At 51.7% G+C, this 21,471-nt stretch overlaps 1 protein-coding gene across 1 annotated transcript in view; it reads left to right on the forward strand.

Annotated features, from left to right (window-relative positions):
- LOC149367342 (uncharacterized) overlaps window positions 1-12,829 on the forward strand; it is a 70,472-nt gene extending 57,643 nt beyond the window's left edge. The window contains exons 4-5 of the mRNA XM_089573713.1: window positions 2,642-2,722; window positions 12,711-12,829. Of these exons, the coding sequence (XP_089429839.1) occupies window positions 2,642-2,722; window positions 12,711-12,829 (200 nt within the window). The remainder of the gene's footprint in view (window positions 1-2,641; window positions 2,723-12,710) is intronic.
- Window positions 12,830-21,471: the final 8,642 nt, after the last annotated feature.

The raw sequence follows: 21,471 nt of genomic DNA on the forward strand, positions 1-21,471 counted from the left end.
TTGTCTTTTTTATTCTTCATTTTACTCGTTGCTTTCGCTCACATCCTACTAGTGTTATTTAAAAAAAAGTGTCTAGTTGTGTGCATGCTTCCGGGCGCTGGGCGGTTTGAAGTTTGAAGTTTGAAGTTTTATTTATTTACATCATAGATGTGGGTAGGTCCGGGTAAAAAGTGATCGCAGATCACTTGAGGGACCCCCGGACCCCCTTTTACATGGCATACAGCAACAAACATAGGAAGATGGTCAAACGCTAGAGACAGACTTTTTACACAGACACAGTTATACATACAATACATTTTATACATCATAAAAAAGAATATACTTAACAACGTTTTCTTGCTTATTTAAACGCAGTTTTAATTTCGCGCAAGCTGCTTTTGGAAATATCGATATTCATGGATTGTAATTGGTTTAATAAGTATCGCATATTGTATCTTAGCATCTGATTGCCGTAGTTGGTGCGACAAAAAGGAATAGACCATTTTTCTGTATTGCGCAGGGTATAAGCCGGTACAGTTTGAGAGAGGCAGGTCAAATCTAGAAACGCTCGATTATTATATTGTAGAGATTTCTTGTATCTGGTTGCTAAGTAATATCGGTACAAGCTATGGACTGGTATAATCTGGTAGTGTGAAAATAAGTGATCAGTAGGGGCATGGTAGTCAACATTGGCAATGTAACATTGGCAATGGTCCAGTCAAGCTACGTACCTGCGGGTTATTCGAATTTCACACCCGTGCCCTATAGCGAAGCTTTCTGTGTAGCAATGCACCCCCGAATGAGACTAACCCCGCCGCGTGGCATCTGCCTCGCACGAGCTTCAGGCGACGCAATCGGCGTGCGCGTCTCCACCACGCGTGAAGGAAGGTCAACGCTTATTCGCCTTCTGCCGTTGGAAGGTGTTTTCTGGGGCCAGAGGCCCTGTGGGCTCCTGACGGGCGAACGTTTTGCACGAATCCATTCTTAAGACACTCTTCGGGGCATGTTGGTTCATAGCTGGCAAGAATTAAAGCGCAACAAGACGGCACAAAGTAGGAGAAAAAACGACAGGACAGCGCCTGTCCTGTCGTGTTTTCTCCTACTTTCTGCCGTCTTGTTGCGCTTTAATTCTTGCCAGCTATGAACCAACATCCTTTCTTACGAATCCTTTCTTGTTCGAGCAATGCTGATTGCCGGCGGCGGTCAACGCGAGCTTCATCCAGTGGGTGCGAGATTGCTTCCAGGTGTCTGCCGCGGACGACCACATTTGTTTCCGCCAAAGACGGGGGACGAGGTGCCACCAGCAAATGAGCAAAGGCGGTTGGCGCGCAGTGGGGCTGACAGCCACTTTAATATGCAACGCGCGGCGGTCACGACTGCGCAGCCAGTCACGGAAGCAGCCTCATCTCGAACAGCTGTTGCGTGTGAGAGGTTCTGGCAGTTCCGCCCACGACACGCTTTCTAGGGGTCAACTTACAGCGGCCGTTGTGTACCTTGGCCGCAAACACTAATTTGGCTGGCAATGTCATTTTCGCAATGTCCCCGCTTTTTTTCACAAAACAGACTTCTAACGCGCGCTTGCTGGGCCAGCAGACGGACGTCTACAAGCAGTTTCTGAAAGTAGCCGTGTTTGTGCATACATACATGCATACATACATACATACATACATACATACATACATACATACATACATACATACATACATACATACATACATACATACATACATACATACATACATACATACATACATACATACATACATACATACATACATACATACATACACACATACACACACACACACATACACACACACACACACACACACACACATACAAACACACACACACACACGCACGCACGCACACACACACACATACACATACACATACATACATACATACCGGAATTTTATTGCAAGATATATATACGCAGTACATGTATCAGATGTGGCTATCAAGCAAGCGGCCTGATAACATGTCAACGCCCCTTCTTCCTTTCTCTTTCCCTCGCTGCAGCCGCAGCTATAAATCTATGCGCAATAAAGGACCGGGCGTATTTTCTGGCCTAGCTACTGATGTGTCGCGTCTCTGCATGAAGCGATCGATACAGTACATAGTGTGTGCCCGCAGAAGCGCAAGCGCTTGTGGGCGGGCCACGGCAGTCACAACAGTGCGCGGTCAATACAAAACGGTGAAAGTGGAAAATGTACAATTCAAAAAGAAAAAGAAGAAGAAAAAATTAGCAATAACACAAAGCCGATATATTACATATAATTAAGTCAACAAATTTAGCGACTGATAATCATGTAAAGCAATGAAAATCTGCAGTCAACAAATGGAATGCAAATTTCAATAACAAGATACAAATTACAAAGCAACTCAGTATTTTCTTCCTTTGAAACTTTCAAATCACGCTTGCAGTCCAGATTTGACAGCCCTCAACGAATCACAATCAAACACGTTTGCAGGTAGTTTGCTAAAATAGCAGGGTATATAGAACTGTAGTGTCCTTTTACCATAGTATGTATAAACCCTTCGGTACCCTGGTAACTTTATTGTCCCGAAAACTGGAGTCATGTCGCTGTCGAACACTCTTCTGGGAAAGCCCATCTTTTAGCTAACATCACTGTTTTCTGCTTGCCTCCACCCACCCCAGTGCCAGTGGAGGAGCCCCTCGGAGCAACGGCCAACGCTGCACGGAATGGAGCCATTTCCAACGGCGGCGTGACTCGGGCCGGTGAGTGCCACCCACCCTTATTGCTGTGACTCCCGCCAATGGCCGAGCGAGCACATTCAGAGACAGAAGTGACAAGGACCTGTCAGAAAGTAGTTCGGACGGCGCGAAAACAACAAAGACAAAGGAGACACGAACACAACAGGACGGGCGCCTTGTCTTTGTTGTTTTCGCGCCGTCCGAACTACTTTCAAGATATGAACCAACTAGCCCAAATCAAAGTACTTCTTGACCTGTCAGAGGCAGCCAAATCGGGTAGATCTGTCCTTATAGAAATGGCCGACAGACTTTCTGTGGACTACTTATAGACTCCTTTGCCTTCTTATAAATATTTCATTTATGCCAATTCAAAGTCCACAAATTTCTCAAGGACACAAGTCAACTAAAAGTGTGAAGTCATGAATGTATCGATCGTCTTGGATTGTCTATAGGATTTGTATGGTCTATATACGAGTATATAGAATTTTTCTAAAGATTTTGTAGACAAAAGTCTATGAACAGCCCATGGAGTGCCTAAAGAAGTATTTGTAAGGATGTTGGGTGGTGGGGGTGGTGAAAAGCATTATTTTGGTATTTTACAGAGAGGTTTTTGGAGAGAGGCCCCTAGTGGGTCTCACCCCTTACAATACTAGGCGGAGTCCCTCATTCCGGGATTCCGTTGGTCATGACCGCTGCACAAGACCGCCGAACCAGGGCCTGTTGGGCCGATAGTTCCTGGCAGCCGAGCAGGGCCGCCTCCCAGTCCTCTCGGGTAGGGGAAGGGGTGATTGGGGGGAGAGAAGGATTTTTTCTGCATGCCCAAACCATGCTGAAGGTGTCGGCCTCCTCCCCACAGAATGAGCAGCGGCCATCAAAAGAAGGATTAAAGTGCTTGAGAACAGCCGGGCACAGCAGGGTGTTTTTAATGAGCCTGAGGAGAATTCGTTCGCCAGCTTTACCCAGTCCATTCATAGGAACTGGGTATCGCCGGTGTTCGGCACCATAGTGCTCACTAATCTATTTAAAAGAAAGGAGAGGGCTGTGATCTGGGTTAAGCTCCTCCCAAGGGACGCCTGGTGCCCGGTGAGTGAGTGCGCGGGCTGCCTCATGGGCGGCTTCGTTACCTGGCATGCCTTGGTGGCCGGGGACCCATATGATTGAGCGATGAGTTGGATCGCCGTCGCGAGTACTGTGGTGTAAAAACTGGTGAGTAGTGTAGTGATCCAACGATCCAAAGTTACGACAGGCTCCGCGAGAGTCTGCGAGGATGAATTTAGAGTCAGGATGGGAGGCTGCGAGGGCGACGCCCCCTCCTCCGCATGCGTTGCGTTGAGTTGGGCGCTCTGAACGAGAGGCCGTCCACCTGTTTTCCCTCGTTGTCACCCACACTTCGCGCACGTTTACGTGGGAAGTTCCCAGACACCCTTAGAGCGTGTGGGGGTAGCGGTCTCGGACACGAAGGAGATGCCCTCGACTCAGCGTGGCAAACTCAGCGGAGACCAGCTACCAAGTGACAAGAGGTTTTTGGGCGTTCGGTGCCCAGCTTTCGCTGGTCGCAAGCCAGAGAATGGGTCGGAGCCAAAGGTTCACAAACAAAACAAAGTTTATACAGCAAAGAGACGATACAGAGGATTTCACAATCACTAGTACACGCACATACAAAGTGATTAACAAACAATGCAACTCGGGCAAAGTTAAACTCGAGAGAGAGACTACAGTACAAAGGCAATATTGCACCTAAAGTGCACTAACACAAGAGAGAGAGGTAAACAAACAAAACACAATTTGTTCACCGGGCACTGCGGCAGTCCGACGACCAGAGTTCCACGACGATGCCGTCCCGCAGACTGGCGAACGTTGCCTCGTTGGTCCGATGCTGGCCGAGTGGTGTTTTCCCGGGAGTCGAACGGGCGCGCTTCGATGAAGCTTAAACGGCGGTCCCGACTGACTAATCTGATAGCGGTCAATGCCTTCTTTTATAGGCTCGCTTCCACGTCTGTTTGTTCTACGCGCCAGAGTAGGCGCGCACATACACTCAGCATCGGCAGTGCTGTCTCCCTTCCCTCTTCTCACCGGCCGCGCGTCCCCATTGGTCAGAGGTCGGGGGTCGCATCTCGAAGATTCGAGCGTGTTCTGGCGTGGCGCCGTCGCCGACGTCCGAGTGCAGAGCAGGGGGACATGTCTTAGCGCACGCAAGGCTTCCCCCTTTTCCCCCGGTTAACAGTAGAAACGACTCGCACGTTCCAGAGAAATCGGCGTGGATGACTCATTCCCTCGGTGCACGCCGTGTCGGTGAGCGTTGGTGGAGGGGAGAGAGAGCACACGCACACAGGCTAGGCGCTCCGCGGGGGTTTCCTCCTCCCCCGTTCGGCTCGCGCCGGCGTGACGCCGTGCGCGCGGCGGTTTTTCTTTGTTTGTTTCAAAAATGCGCCGAATTCTGTGACACTCGTGTATGACTGCAGCAGTGTACCATTCCCCCTGGAGCGGTAGGGGCCTGCAATGTCGACGTATTCTTACACCGTGGTCGACGTAGAAGACGTGTTTCTCTGAGCCATAGTGGCGGTGCGGGGCATCCGCCCGCGCCTGGCGCCGGCCATTATGGTCCTGCTTGTTCATCTTAGTCGGAAGGGGTCGAACGTAGAGGGCGCTTCTCCACAGTTCGGGCACTCGGAACCGTTCCATGGTATGGGGATCATGTTTGATATGTAACCGGTCGAAGAGGCGGCAAGCGGACACGGTCTGGGCGAGACGCATGTGTTGGTTAACGAGAGGCGCCTCGCGAAGTTCTCGATAGGTGTTCACCACCCCCAACGCGAGGAGTCGCGCGTTGGAAGTGGAGACCGGGAGGTAGAGGGCTCTCTTGAAACTTTGCAGAGTACAACCTCCAAGCGTTCTTCGTCATGTTTCCCTAAGCGGGGGTAGGGAGTCGAGTACAGTACTCGACTAGTTATGAAGGCATGAGCGAGCCGCATCGCATCCTTACTCCGCAAACCTGCTTGCTTGTTTCAAACGCGGCGAACCATTCGGCCCACCTGGTCGCCGACTTTGCGGAGTTGGGCAAGCGTTGTGTCTGCCTTACGATGTTGATTAATGAAGAGACCGTGTATTTTTAGCTCCTTCGCTTCACTGATGGGGCCGCTTGCGAGAGAAAGCTGAACGCAGATTTTGCATTTCGGAGAAGATCGAATATGAAAAAAATTCAGACTTGGACGGGGAGCATTGGAGGCCACAGTACGTGGCATAGTGATCAACTATGCTCGCCACTGCTTGCAGGCATTCCTCCATCTCTCCTATGTTTCCTGTAGTGGCCCAGATGGTGATGTCATCGGCGTACAGCGTATGCTGAACACCGCCGACACCCGCCAGCTGTGCCGGGAGATGCATCATAGCAATATTAAAGAGAAGTGGGGACAACACAGCGCCTTGTGGTGTGCCCCTCGTTCCCATCTCAAACGGGTCGTACTCGGTCTCTTGTATATTAGGGAGTTATTTTGGAGTATTAAGGGAGTTATTTTGGAGTGAAAAGGGAGTAAATTTTTCACTACCCACAGAGGTGGAGCCCGAAAATGGCGTCATGTTTATTTATCCTCATTCAGGCTCACTCTTACAGCAGTGACAGCGGCGGAAACGGGCAGTAGCTCCGCGGACCGCCGGCAACCCAACTTGGGAAACTGCGCTGCCCTAATGTGACCCCGCGTCACGCATTCTTTCCGCCGACTGGTAGCCCAGCGGTGGCGTACACGGCAGGAGAGTCGTCTGCTTGTCGTCTCTTTTTGCTGTACGAGCTCGTTTCGTTGGCCATGTTCGTAGATAAAGGGATGTAACATTATAATCAATAGTTCAAAACTGAAAAGGAGACGCTGGGTAGTTTTCACGGTCATGCACCACGCTATATTTGACCCAAAACCAGAGCAGAAAAGATGAAAATACACCTGATGGTAGTTTGGAATGGCAGTCTTTGCTTTCATAATCACTTCATTAAGGCTTGGATTTTAAACATGGCTGAGGAAAAAGGTGGCCTCATGAGCTCAATCAAGAGCTCAGCGTTGACGCTATGTTCTATCACAGTTCCATGTTCATGCAACACATAATCTGCTGCAACACATTGCGACCACACTGAAAAAAGCCTGTGAGAATTAGGCCTAAACAGGGGCTGTAACGGGGTGGCGACAAAAACAAAGGAAAGTCAGGTATCGTTACAGCACTGGAGGCTTAACAGGAGCAATTAAATTATGTGACGTACTGTAGCGGAAAACGGCGACAAGTCGATATCTTGTACCGCGGCAGGCGCCCGTGAAGGAGCAGAATTCAGCAGAGATCCAGCGACGATGGTAACCAAGCGGTCGTCACTCACCGCCATTATCCGAAAACTGACCAGAAGCAGACGAGACGCTAGGCGGCGGGGCGGATTGCACAAAATGGTGTTTTTATGCGAAGCATATTACAATAGGTAACCCAAGCCCTTCGTGACGGTTACACGCCGTGCACACCACTTGACACAATGACGTCACGACAGATGAGAGACGGGGCTCCAACTCGTGCCGTCGCTGCGGTTGCACGCCGTGCAGACCACGTGGTATAGTGACGTCACACCACGTGACACAATGACGTCACGACAGATGAGAGACGGGGCTCCAACTTGTGCCGTCGCTGCGGTTGCACGCCGTGCAGACCACGTGGTATGGTGACGTCACACCACGTGACACAATGACGTCACGACAGATCGCCGTCACGCGCTGGGAGAGGGAGAACGATGCCATCGCACAGACGCCGGAATGTCCTCGAGCGACATTCCCGCGCATTTCGAACGCGCGTTGACACTCGGTGTAGGTGAAACGCTCGCTCCACCGGGCAGGCGGACGCGGCTTCCGTGTCAATCCAGGCGCTCACCCAACGCGCTTCTCGGGGTTAGTCGGCGTTCCGCTGTAGCCATGCCGTTGTCTGACCAAGTATTCAACCAAGGAAAGCCATGTATTACCAAGCATGGCCATCAATATGCTTCGCATTTGACTAGGCTTAACCTTAGCTAAGCCTCAGCCATTTTTTGTACTCCATTTCGGCACTGGTGGAGTATTTGTCACAATTAACTCCCTTTCTAGACGGGAGTAAATGCTCGTAAATCCTCATTTTTACTCCATTATTCCCTCATGGGAGTAAAATGGAGCACAGTCCACTGTTTACTCCCCACTCATGGAGTAAATGTTTTCACAAATGGAGTAAAAAGGGTGGCCGCCACCATTTTTACTCCCTTTTGGGTATATTTTTGTTTGCAGTGTAGGACTGTTCTGTCGTTGTGTGGGTGTTCTATGGGTTCCAGAACTTCGTGATGAAGCTGTAAAAGGATGTCTTCTGCGGACATACTGTGTCGAAACCGGAACATTGTGTCGGTGAAGCTGTTCTTCCTCTCAAGATATTCATAGAGACGCGCACGGACCATCGTATCCATCACTTTTCCTACGCAAGAAAGGGGGGAGATGGGCCGGAGGTTGTCTGTGTTTATCGGTTTCCCCGCCTTCGGTATAGAGGTTACCAATGATGTTTTCCAATCCGGTGGCAACGAAGTGTCCCCGGTCCAAATGGCGTTGATATATTCGAGTTAGGTTACGTATGCCCGATCTGGAAGGTTCGCCAATAATTTGACTGTGACTTTATCCCTCCCGGGCGCCGACCCCTGCGCATTTTGACAAGAGCCGCGCTAAGGTCGTGAAGCTGGAAAAGTTGATCCAGTTCCGGATTATACCTTATGTAATACCCCCAATCCTGGGGGCCTTTAAGGTAATAAAGTGAAGGATTATCGCAGCCTGCATACGAATAATCCTGCCCGCGCGGGTCTTGATCCTCATTGAGGTATTGTGAGCGCAAGGCGTTCGCTAGCTGCTTCGTGTTTCCTTGAAAGTTGTGTATCGCGCGATTGAGGTGTTTCTGGGTCTCCGAGCGTGTATGTGTGGGGTCTATGAGACTGCTAAAGAACCGCCAAGTGTTGCGACTGGACATCTGTCTTGCTGCGCTGTTGCATTGATCTACCCAGTTAGTGTCGGCGAGCTGGGCATCATACTCGGCAGCTTGCTGGGTGAGGTCAGAGATGCGAGCGTGGAGCTTACGCTTGCGTTTCTGCCGCCGCCATCGTTTAGTAAGGCTGTGGCGAGCTTCCCTGAGGTGTATCAGGTGATTATCCACATCCGATGCACAATCCGTGAGCTGGATTTGCTTTTTCGTGTGAACGGAGTGTTTGCATGAGTCCGTGTGCCCAAGTGGAGTAGTCCTGCTCCATGAGAGAAGTTACTGGGAGGGCCTGGCGGAAAGCATTCCAGACGGGAAGTTTGGCTTTCGCAAGGGGGCGATGTAAGGGTCGAGGTAAATGAAATTGTTCAGTATGCAGTGATCGCTACCGAGGGTGTCCTCGGTGTTGATCCACTCTGCGTGTTGGATGTGTTTCACGAGGGTAAGGTTGGGGCAGGTGTCCCGAGTGACGGAATTCCCTACACGTGTTGGGTGGACCGGGTCGGCTAGAAGAGTGATGCCCCGCGTAGATATGTTCTGCCAACTTACGACCACGCGTCTCTTCCTTGCAATAACCCCACATGAGACAGAGGGCGTTAAAATTGCCCACTATCATGAGGAGGTCGCGACCCGCGGTCGTCAGCGCTGCGCTAAAGATGTTAGAAGTGACAGAAGAATGGCCTGAGGGGCGAGTTGGTGCATGATGAAATGAACGGCGGCGCAACAAGAAGAACACAACAAGAGAGGGGACAGAAGTGACGTTCTTGAGTTTCATGGAGGGGGGGGGGGGGGGGGGGGCAGTAGATATTGAGTATGTGTGCGAGGCTATCTGTTCGCCGCATAGGGAGGAGAGAGACCATTACGTACGAATATTCCAGATTTAGCTCGAGATCAACCTCCTGCGCTGTGTAACCTTTATGGACTAGGATACAGGTGAACGGGTCTCGTTGAAAAGTGCTATAGCCCACGATCTTAACCGCATCCCCGGTTTCATGCAACGCAAGGACTGCGGCGGGTTGTTCGAGGTTGTCAATGAGCCGCGCGAAGTGGGCGCGTTTGGTCCTGTCTTTGAAACCCCGACAATTCCATTGTACAAGGGAAATAGCTTGCTCTCTTTGCGGGGCGCGGCGTCCTTTAGGGTGTTGGTTGGGAGGGGACACAGCCATGCTGATTTGAAGGGACACTGCCTTAGAGAGCCGGCACAGGTTTCGTCACCAGCAGCTGAAGCGGTTCCGGCTCTTCCGAGAGTTCGGTTAGATCGATGGGGCGGTTGAATATTTATGGGCAGTTTGTGTCTTTGAGGGGCCCCATTCGGCGGAGATGCCTGGGGTTTGACTCTAGCCACGTCTTAATGTTCGCCGCCACGGTGGCCGTAACCGTGGCCATGACTGAATTGAACAGGTTTTCTTGAATTTGGCCAAAATTTGACATCTGAGTCGCTAATGCGGCGAGGGCGTTTTCGAGGGCGGTGAAATGCGCGTCAGAGCTAGAGGGTGTCGGGTCCACCGGCACTTGTTGCATCGGTTCCGGAGCTACCTGGGCAGTGGGCGGGGAGGACCGAACCGTTTCTAGCGCGTGAATTTTGGCGTGGAGTTGAGCATTTTGTGCCCGGAGAGTCTCGAGCTCACGGCGGAGGTCAGCGACCTCAGAGTTAAGGGGGGGGGGGGGGAGGAAGGGTTAGTGGGGAAGAAGGTAAGGGAGCATGGGGAGGCGGAGAAGGCCCGTCTCAGCCGCCTACCTTTGGCTGTGATGTCTTCTTTGGTGTTCCAAGCGGACGGCCCTCGAAAGGCGGAAAATAACCGTTCTGGAATACGGGGGCACCTGGATCACGTGACGACTTTTGTCTAGTTCAGGGGTTCTCAAACTTTTTTGCTTGGAGGAACCCCAAAAGCCTTCAATAAGCTCCAGGGAAGCCCCCCCCCCTCCCCCGCTTTCACTTACCAGCAATGTTGTCAAGTGCATTTTTGCAAAGAGAGAGTTGCAAAAGTTAAATGTTTATTGCACAGATTAATACAAATACTAATGTGATGGGTGGTACTGCTTCTCTTTTAAGAGTAAGTCAAAGCGTGGCTCAGTAGCACTCAGAGCCAGTCTCATATCAGCTGCTGGGTCAGGGCAGGTGAGGGTTCTCGCGGAACACAAGAAGACAGCCCGCGGAACCCCTGTGTTCCGCGGAACCCAGTTTGAGAACCTCTGGTCTAGTTGATGGAGGAGGCTTGGAGGTACGCCTGGGCAACGCGCCCGCCGGTGGCGCTGGTCCGAATGTGCCTTACACCATCTTGTTGCTAGGCGGGGGAATTTTTGGAGTGGTGTCAGTTCCCGTGGCCACTGCACATTTAGGTTGCTTTAAGAGCGTACGTTGTTGGGCTAGTCGGTCAATCATGGTAAATAATGGGGGTACTGCGCACAAAAAGACACAGACAAGAAGGCAAGACAACAAGCGCAGGTTGCTTTCGTTGACCGGTTTGGTTGCCCGGTCGTTGCAGCCGCCGGAATTTCGCTTTGCAGTCTTGCGAGCCCGTAAGATGGCCACTACCGCAGACGATGCAGGAAGGAATGCACTCGTGGGCCGCCATGTTGCCGTCTTCGAGGACTGCGACCGTTTGGCCACAGTGTCAGCAGCGATTGCGTTGAGGATTCGGGCATAAGGCCACACGTTTACCGATGGTGCCGCATCGGAAACACGCCGTAATAGTCCGCTTGTATTCGCGCACCAAAGTCACCACACTGCTGTAGTGCACGTAACGTGGCACTTTATGCCCCACGAAGGTGAACAGGGCAATCGTCGACTTCCCCAGCTTGCAGATGAAGGCTATCTCTCCTCCACGCCACTGGACTTTCGATTTCAGGGTGGTAGAAGTTTCCTGCTCATGGACGGTAGTAATCCCCCTGCAGACTTCACCGTCTCTCTCTGTCGGCCTCTAATGTTGACAAACTCAAGCACAGGCTGCCGTTAATAACTGAAAATGACTTACTGCTGCTTATATAGGCGCTAAATCACACACGAACGATGTCACAATTCCAAGAAGCCGCTTTGCTTCACTCTATAGCATCGGCGCCATCAACGCCTCGTCCGCCATGTCGTACTGCCGTCGCACCACCTATAGGAGCTGGAACGACCGAATCCTACATGGTGTTGCCCTGTCAACGCAGTCCTCACTTTCCTCCCCACTCCACCCCCACTAAAGAGGCTTGGGAGACCTTCCTCCTCGAGTGCGACGGCACAAGCTGCCCTCAAACGCAAGCCTCGCAAGGCGGCGGGATCTTGCGCCATCCCGGACCACGGACGCGTACCAAGAAGACACGGGTAAATTGGTTTTCACAGAAAAAAAGTGGCGCAGTATCTGTCTCACATATCATCTCGGTGGACAGCTGAACCGTGCCGTAAGAGAAGGAAGGTGGGAGTGAAAGAAGAGAGAAAGAGGTGCCGTAGTGGAGGTCTCCGGAATGATTTCGACCTCCCTTTAACGTGCACGGACATCGCACAGCACACGGGCGCCTCTTGCGTTTCGCCTCCATCGAAACGCGGCTGCCGCGGTCGGGTTCGAACCCGGGTGCTCTGGCTCAGTAGACGAGATGTATTTGGGACTCAAAGTGTGCTTGTAGCGAGTCAAGAGTTACTTGAGCTGTTTTCATTTGCTCTATAGCTGTTTGTTTTGCTTGTCCTGCTGTGCTTGCTTTTTGAAGTGTATTATTGCTAGCACGTGTAATCTAGCTCTTTTGGTGTCCCCCACTGCTGCTTGGGCCATATTTTGGCCTAAAGTCCGTGGACACTTCCCTAATGGGCCCTCCAGGAAGTGTGAGATAGGGCGTCGTGTTGTCTTTGTAATTTGCGCGAATGTGCAGAAGTTAGGATTTTGCAGGGACACATTAGAGACCACAGTCTGATACGTAGGCATCGACTATGGAGGCGGCCCGTTGAAGGCTGTCCTCCATTTCTCCGAGATTTCCCTGATAAGTCCAGATTTTAATATCGTCATAATACACTGTGTGTTGTATTCCCTCCACCCAGGCAAGTTCACGAGGGAGCTTCATCATGGCGATATTGAAAAGGAGCGAAGAGAATGGCCCCCTTTGCGGGGCGGGGCGCCCCTTGTGCCCTGTGGCGAGTTGCGGGCTGCGGACTCGTGAAAGTTAGGAATTGGATCTTCATTTAGAAAATTTGACCCAAAAAAAGAAAAGAGGGCCCCAGGCGCTTGGGGAGGTACTGGCTCCCCGAGCAGCCGCTCTTTTCCGCTGCTGGAGGAAGACTGCGTCCGTTCAGTGTCGCGTTTTCGAACGCCGTGTTCTCGACGAGGCCGGCACCCTGCGGCCATAGAGAAACATACGTATGTTTCTCCATGCTGCGGCGCCGAGGGTAGGTCGGAACGCTCGCGGCAGTTTCCCGGAGTTCGCGGGCTCACAGGCAAGAAGTGTCTTGCAACGCAACTCACTCATCCTCCCCGATGAAGTCCTTCGCCGAGGCTGCGTCCCCAGATGCAGGCTCGAGAGAAGGCTCGGACGGTTGCAGGGCAAATGAATGAGCTCACTTAGCACACACACACACATAGACAGACACGCGCCCGCGCGCGTTCGTGGATACCCTTGGCTGACAGTGCCCGAGCGACGAACGACGGACAGACGCCGTTTTCCAGAAAACCTCCCCCTGTCTGTTTTCGCTGGACAAGTATTCGGCTCTCGACAGCACACGGGAAAACTCACAACAATAAAAGCGACGCAGAGGTCTAAGACTATGTTTTAGCGCCGTCTCATATTCTCATAGCTTAGAACCCTCTACTCAGACCGTCTGCATTTCGGTTCTCACTTTCCTTCTCGTATTTTACGTCGAAGTTGTACTCTTGCAGTATGAGGCTTCATATCAGGAGTCTTCCATCCTTGCCCGACATTTTCTTCAGCCACAATAAAGGGCAATGGTCGGTCTCGACCGTGGATTTTGTACCTTGGATGTAGCAAGACAGCTTTTGAATGGCCAGGCACTCTTAGGGGTGCTTTATGATTCCTTTCGCGGCGTAAGTTTACAACACGGGATGTTATCCTTTCTTTTCGTTTGTATTCAAAAGTACGACACCTAGGCAACGGTTGCTAGCATCGCACTGGAGAATGCATTTTCGAGAAAAATCTCGTGAAACCAGCGCATGTCGCGTTGACAGAGCTCCAGTTGCAAATTTCAGTTTCTAGACAGCGCCCGTGTCGTCTTCTCTTTCCTTGGTACATTGTCCGTTTTGCGCTGGTCCACAATATGGACAGAGCTCCCTTCAAATTTTAGAAGACATCCTGCTCGCGCGTGTCCAATTGACCACATCAGCCTCCTGATTCTATGGGCTGTCTGTGAGCGGACTCGCCACTTCCTAGGTAGTAACCAGTCATACCGAGAAAAGACCGCACGTCCTTCTTGGTTGCCGGCGTTAGGAAATCTCTGAAAGCCGCCACTTTAGATTTCATGCGCTCACGCTTTCCTCGCCCTGTTTAGTGGCTCTAACTAATTGGCATTTTTCCGCTTTTAGCGTCAATCCTGCAGCCCTAAATCCCTTGAAAATTTTTCTAATGTGTTTTACGTCAGACCTACAGTCATTCGAAAATACAGCTACATTATCCAGATAGGGCAGTGCGAAGTCACTGAGACCTTCAAGCACCCAGTCCATTAATCTAGAAACACAGAATGGTGCGTTTTTCAAGCCAAAACTATTAGTAATCGGCTGAAAAACTCCAAAAGATATGATGAACGCCGCATAGCGACAAGCTCGTTCAGTTAATGACGCCTGCCAGTAGCCTCTCACCAAATCAAACGTAGAAATAAACGTAGCCCCGCTTACCAATTCTACTCTTTCGTCAATATAGGGCAACGGGTAGATTTGGTCTTTTGTTACAGCGTTCGATCTCCTCTAATCCACACATGGACGTGGATCCTTTCCGGAAACCTCGACAAGCAAACACGGGGAGCAGTAATCGCTGCTTGCCTCCTTAACGACTCCGAGTTCTAGCATTCTGTTTATCTCTTTCTTCATAATTTCCATTTGCCTGGGAGACACTCGGTACGGCTTATATTTGAAAGGGACCTCTCATGTCAGTTTAATGTCATGGGTTATGAAGTGGGGTTTTTCTGAACCTTTTCCTGATGCAGTCCGAAAATTCGGTTGCCAGGCCCTTAATGTCCTCCACCTGCTCCCGGCTCAACTCAGACTGCTCTACGGTGTACGCGAGCATCTCCTCAATTCGGGGAGCTGCTTCCTCTTGAAAAGAAGGAATTTCTACGGGAACGTCCTGCGGCACGTTTAAGGGAATGCTGACGACCTCCTTCCTTTGTAGAAACGGCTTCATTAGACCAACATGATAAACCCGCTAATGACATCCTTGTCGAAATCAAGAGAAAGAAGTGGGCAGGGCATGTAATGTGAAGGCAAGATAACCGCTGGTCCTCAAGGGTAACGGAGTGGATTCCAAGAGAGGGCAAGCGTAGCAGCGGGCGGCAGCAGAAAGTTAGGTGCACGGATGAGATAAACAAGATTGCGGGGATAAGGTCAGGGTTAAAGGGATGCTGAAAGGTTTCCCAAAAAAATTGAGTGAAGAGATGCACTGTACAGTTTTCCACCCTCGGAATTCGAATTTCTCACCGAAATTAGGCAAAGGAAAGCGCAACCTATTTTATTTTGGCGAAAAGTGCAGCAGCAGGCTCGGGCCAGCTCGCGCGCCTCGTTGCCGCCTGTGATTGGTTGAGCGCCTCGTGACGTGAACACTGGCATTGGCTCGGTGAGCCCGGCTCGGTCGCCGCCGATCTAGTACATGAAGCGCGGCGCGCGGTGGTTCGGGCTGTTGGTTTGATGCTTATATCACGATGTAACACATCGAAGATTACCAGGAGGATCTTGGCGTCATCCCCTACATGTACGAACCAATCGCAAAGAGCAAACCGCTCCAAGGAAGCAACGATGCTGGCGCAAGCGGTGCTTTTGGCTTGAACGAAAGCGAAGTGTCAGCATCTCCACGGGTTGGAAATGTCCATTGGTAACATACTTTTCTAGCCAAACTTCATTCAGAGATACAATAAATTAATTTTGAAGCGAGCAAATGCCCCACGAAATTTTCCTAATGCAATGTAAGCGGATGCGACCGTCGGTATTGTTGTCTTGCCGCTTGTCGGTGCTGCCGCAAATCTGCTTGCAATCCACACAGGCCATTGACATGCGCAAGAAGTTATCAGGCTCTTTTTAGACGCAAATTTTATGCTGGCATCGCTTCATGGTCGCTGCGTGCCGGCTCGGTGCATAACACACGTGTAAAACAGAAGTTCGCGGCGCTTTGCGGCAGAACTCGTCGAGGTGACAAACGTGCGCCCTCCGTTCTGCGTGCCAAGATGGGAACTGGCAGTAAATTGAAATCCTTGTTTAGGCGAGTTGCTTCATACTGCAAGCTCTTGTAGGAGTATCTCCATCCGTTTGCGGTCGCCTTTATCGTGCTGTTCTCAGATCAAGCGACAAGTGATTTTTTTTCACTAACTCGATAGCCTCGTGCTGCAACCGAGCAGGCCGAATCGCAAGGCTGGCTGTAGCACATGTGGCGCACAATTATATAATATTATTATTAATGTATGAAGCCATGCTGCACTCGGCAATTTTTTACGACTACATGTGCTATTATAGATGTATTCCTGGCAGAACACTTTACTGGTATTGGCTGCATTAGAACTTCAACAGACTTGTCAGCCTTGTCATCACTTTTAGAATAAAAGTTCGATGCAGGGTCCTCAGCAGCATCTGCCAGTGGCATTCGACTTGTTGCACAGTCCTGATTTGTATTGCTGTTTGGAGTGCATTCTTGACTGTCTGGTGTGCAGCCTCCAGGTGTGATGCCATTTTCCATGCACTCTTTATTTGCACTATCGTCTGGTGTGCAGTCTTGATCTTTTCAGGCGAAAGCCTTTAATGTCTCATCGTTGTAAGCAGCAGTTGTCGACAGAAATGTCACGCTTTTCAGTTGGTCGAAACGGTCATGACGTCACCGTGCGCGAATTTCAAACGGGGCGAATTGTACTTTGGCTAGTAACCAGGCAACCAATTGAAGGGATCGTATAGTGATGCTCCAAGTAAGTGGGACTGAGCTTAGTTAATTGCTTAATTACTCAATTATCCTAATTAACTTTTCTAGTCAGGCCATATAAATAAATAAAACCGAGTAAGAAATTGGTGGAGCTCGGGAATCGAACCCCAGTCTTCGGAGTGTGAGACGAGCATGCTATCCACTCCGCCATGCCAGCTCGATGGTTTGGGAAGAACAAAGGTGCGTCTAGTGAATACGGTGTCTTCGCTCACTCCCATCCTCCTCCCTTCCCTTCCGGCGAGGTTTAGGTACCCACCGAGATATGAGAGACAGATACATTTCCTTCCCTCAAAAACCAATTTACCGACGAGAGAGAGAGAGAGAGAGAAAACTTTATTTACAAAGGAATTCGGGGCACGCCCCAGGGTCCCCGCACGACCCCACTGCACTCAAGTGTTTATGTTCCTGAGGTCCATAACACTGGCAGCACGGCCGGTGGCGATGGTCTGCACGGCCGGGTCCTCCGAATGCAGCAGGGTCTCCCAGTCCTCCCAGGTCTTGAGGTTCTCTAGGTCCCGCGGGGGAGGGTCCGCCGGGCAGAGGGAAAGGATGTGGAGGGAAGAAGCGAAGGGTTCTGGGCATAGGGCGCAACCAGGAGTGGGGAAGGAGGGATGATAGTGGGTTAGGGTAAGGGGCGAGGGGAGAGTATGTGTTTGTAATCTGCGCCAGAGTGTTGCGTGTCTGTTATCTAGGGAGGGGTGGGGCGGGGGGTAGAGCTGGCGAGAGGCTCTGTATGCCTGGGTCAGCTCACTGAATGAGTGCATGCGATCCTTCGTGAATCCCCGATCCGAGGCCACCTGAGCCCGGTTTAAAGAACCTCGGGCTAAAAGGTTGGCGGCCTCGTTTCCGGGATTCCCGGAGTGCGCAGGCACCCATATCAGCTCCACTTGGCGGGGCGGGGGTGCATCGGGCGAGTCCAGTATGCCAAAAGCAGGGACATGAACTCGGCCTCGAGCAAAATTTAGGATCGCAGTTTTAGAGTCAGTTAAAATATACCGGGCTTCCGTGCGGGTTATAGCAAGTGCAATGGCGGCTTCCTCTGCAGCCTCTGGGGACGTATCTGGAGGGAGAGGTAGTGTGAGGAGGGTGGATGAAGAGGAGTCCACCGCAGCTGCTGTCGCTTCATCACCCGTGCAGGCAGCGTCCACCCATACGGCGTCCGGCTGGGGGCCGTACGCTCGATGGAGTGCCTTCGCACGGGCTCTGCGGCGCTGCTCATGGTGGGACGGGTGCATATTCCTCGGGAGCGGCCTGATGAGAAGCTCTCGGTGAAGGGATCGTGGGATGGCGAGAAGGGTTGGGTCGTTGGCCGGTATTTTGATTCCCAGGGAGTCCAGGATATACCGACCTGTGGAAGTTTTTGTGAGCCTGATGTATTGGGCCTGTCGGTGGGCCTCCACCAGTTCCCCGATCGTGTTGTGGAGGCCCAGGCCTAGTAATCTGTCTGTGGGTGTGTTGAGGGGAAGATGAAGTGCTACCTTGAATGCCTTGCGAATCAAAGCATCCAAAGCGTTTATGTCATGTTTGGATAGTTGTAAGTATGGGGTAGTGTACAGTACACGGCTGAGGACAAAGGCATGAATGAGGCGACATAGGTCGCGCTCCTTCATGCCTCTATGATGTCCCGAAACCCTGCGGATGAGGTGCGATATCGCGCCTGCAACCTGCTTGAGTTTCTTGAGGGTAGTGGTGTTTTTGCCATCGTTCTGGATGTGCAAGCCCAATACACGGAGGGTGCCAACCTCAGGTACCGGGTAACCATTCAATTCAATGGCAATGGGGGAGCGGGGACAGCGGTGGTTCTTAGGCCGGATGAGGAGCAGTTCGGACTTCTCTGGGGAGCAAGACAGTCCGATGGTCCGTGCGTAATTTTGGGTGAGGGTGGCTGCTTCCTGTAAAGTGTTCTCTATGTCTCCGTCACTGCCGTGAGTGGTCCACAGGGTGATATCGTCGGCATAAAGAGTGTGCTTCAGGTGGGGAATAGTTGCCAATTTCCGGGCGAGGGGTATGAGGGTTATGTTAAAGAGAAAGGGGGAAAGGACGGACCCTTGAGGGGTGCCTATGCTCTGAAGCTTGTAGGAGGGGGAAGACAGAGGGCCGAAGTGTATCTCAGCCGTGCGGTCAGTCAGGAATGCTTGAATGTAGGCATACGTGCGCACACCCACATTCAATGGCGATAGAGCAGTCATGATCGCCTGATGTTCAATGCGATCAAAAGCTTTGGAAAGATCCAAAGCTAAGACTGCCTTGGTGTGACCTGGAAGAAGCGGGTCAAAAAGGTCGTGTGTGAGTTGCAGCATGGCATCCTGTGCGGATAGATGAGGGCGGAATCCCACCATGCTATGCGGGTAGAGATTGTTGTCCGCCATGTGACTTGTGAGTCTCGCTAACACAACATGCTCGAGGAGCTTCCCGAGGCATGAGGTTAGCGAAATCGGGCGAAGGTTTTGAATGGTGAGTGGTTTGTTGGGTTTTGGTATAAATATTACCTTCGCGTGGCGCCAGGACTGCGGGAGTTACCCTCCCTCCAGCACTGGTTGAAGTATTTCGTAATGTGGGTGATCGATTGGTCATCCAGATTACGGAGCATGGAGTTTGTGATTTGGTCTGCACCAGGTGCGGAGTTGGCGCGGAAAGTCAGGAGGACCGCTCTGACTTCCGTCTCCGTGATGTCGGTGTCGAGTGTTGGATTTGCTTGTCCTGTGTAGTGCGGTAGAGGTATGGGGCCGCCTGGAGATGTGTACATGGTTTGAAGTGTGTCTAGAAGGGTGTCGGGATCGTCAATGTGTTCATGTGTGAGGCGTGTCACGTGGTGCTGTGCTGCTGATTTGGTGCGTGTGGGGTCAATGAGGTGTCGGAGGAGTTGCCATGCACGTTTGCTGGACAGGTTTCCGGCGATGCCGTCACATATCTGTCCCCAGTTGGATCGACAGAGCTCCTCAGAGTGCTGTTGGATTTGTGTCTGCAGCGCGGCCAGCCGCTTTTTAAGCGTTCTGTTGTGTTTGTTGCCTTTCCAGCGTTCCAGGATGCTGTGATAAGCCTCCCAGAGGTGGGCTAGGCGTGTGTCAAGGGTCGGTGTTTCGGTTGTAGTTTCAATGTGTCGTGTGTTGTGGTGAACGTCATGCTTGAGTGATTGCACCCATGCATCGATGTCTGCGATGGGAGTGTCTGGGAGGGCGGTGCGTGCAGCGCGAAAGGCATCCCAGTTAATGAGTTCGTGTGTCATATTTGCGTGACGGGGTGGTTTGTATGGGACAGTGATTTGTATAATGTAATGATCACTGCCCAGTGTATGTTGTGTTCTGTTCCAGGTAACGCCGCGGATACAGCGGCTCAGCGTCAGGTCCGGACTGGTGGTGGTGGTGGTGGTGGTGGTGGTGAAAAACTTTAATCAATCAGAGAGCTTGAGGGTTAAAAAAAAAATAATAGCCCTGCTGCATGGTCGGTATCCTTAGTCCGGGACACCGCATGACGAGGCCCCGTCTCGCGCCCGCTTGACCAGAGCCCTTTGGGACTCCAGTGTGGAGCAGTTGAGGAGGGCAGTCTCCCATGCCTCTCGGGTGGGGGTGGGGGAGGGGGGAAGGTGAGGATTCTGAGTACATGCCCACACCATGTGATAGATATCGCAGATCTCTCCACAGTGCGGGCAGCGCCCATCTGTGTTCGGATCGAAGTGTTTTGCTATTGCAGGACAGAGAAGGGTTCCTGTCTGCAGGCGCCGCAGAGTTCGCTCCTCCGCCTTACTCAGCCCCTTGGCAGGTGCCGGGTAGAGACGGTGGCTGTCGCAATAATAAATTAGGATTTCGCGGAACCGCAGAAGCGGTTTATGAGCTTCTGAGCCATGAGAGCTAGGATGAGGAGCCCGGTGTGTGAGCGCTCGGGCGGCCGCATCAGCGGCCTCATTGCCTCGTAGACCCTGGTGGCCAGGAGCCCAGATCACTTTTGTGCGAGTTGGATCGGCGAGAGCGTGTCTTAGAATTTGCGAGGCCAGAGGCGATATTTCGCCTGCAAGATAATGTTCACAGGCCCGGCGAGAGTCTGTGATAACCGTTTTCGATTTTGGATCGGCGGCAGCGAGAGCTATTGCGACTTCCTCCGCTCGTGTTGAATTTGGGGCCCGAAAAGATAGCCCATCGACATTCATTCCCCGGTGGACTACGGCAGCCGTGAAGAATCCCGCGGGCGACGGCCCTGTGATGTCCACGTAATAGACGCCCTCTTTATAGCCATATTGCCTCTCAAGCGTGCGAACCCGCGCTTGTCGTCTGCCTTCATGTGAAGCCATGTCCATGTGACGCAGGAGCGGAGCGACCAAGAGCATGTGGCGCCACAGCACCGGGATGTTCTCCGTCCCCTCTGGTATGCATGTGTGTTGGATGTGTAAGCGGTTTAGCAGGCGGCGCCCAGGCACCGTCTGCGATGGCGTTCAATGGACTCCTGGAAACGTTGCAAGACGCTGTCGCGTTCCACTCTTAGAGGCGAAGCTTAACATCTTAACCACACATCAGTGACCACACTTTAGGTCAAAAAAGTGCCCCCTGCATTTTGACGGGTGTCCACCGAGGTATGTGAGACAGTTACTGCGTAATTTCCTTTCCTCAAATACAATTTTCATTTTCTTCATTACGGGCCATCTTTGTCTTTCTTCTTCCACTCCCACTTCCTCCCTTCCTGTACGG

This window comes from Amblyomma mixtum, chromosome 1, assembly GCF_055824585.1.
Source record: "Amblyomma mixtum isolate Tamu chromosome 1, ASM5582458v1, whole genome shotgun sequence".
Taxonomy (NCBI): domain Eukaryota; kingdom Metazoa; phylum Arthropoda; class Arachnida; order Ixodida; family Ixodidae; genus Amblyomma; species Amblyomma mixtum.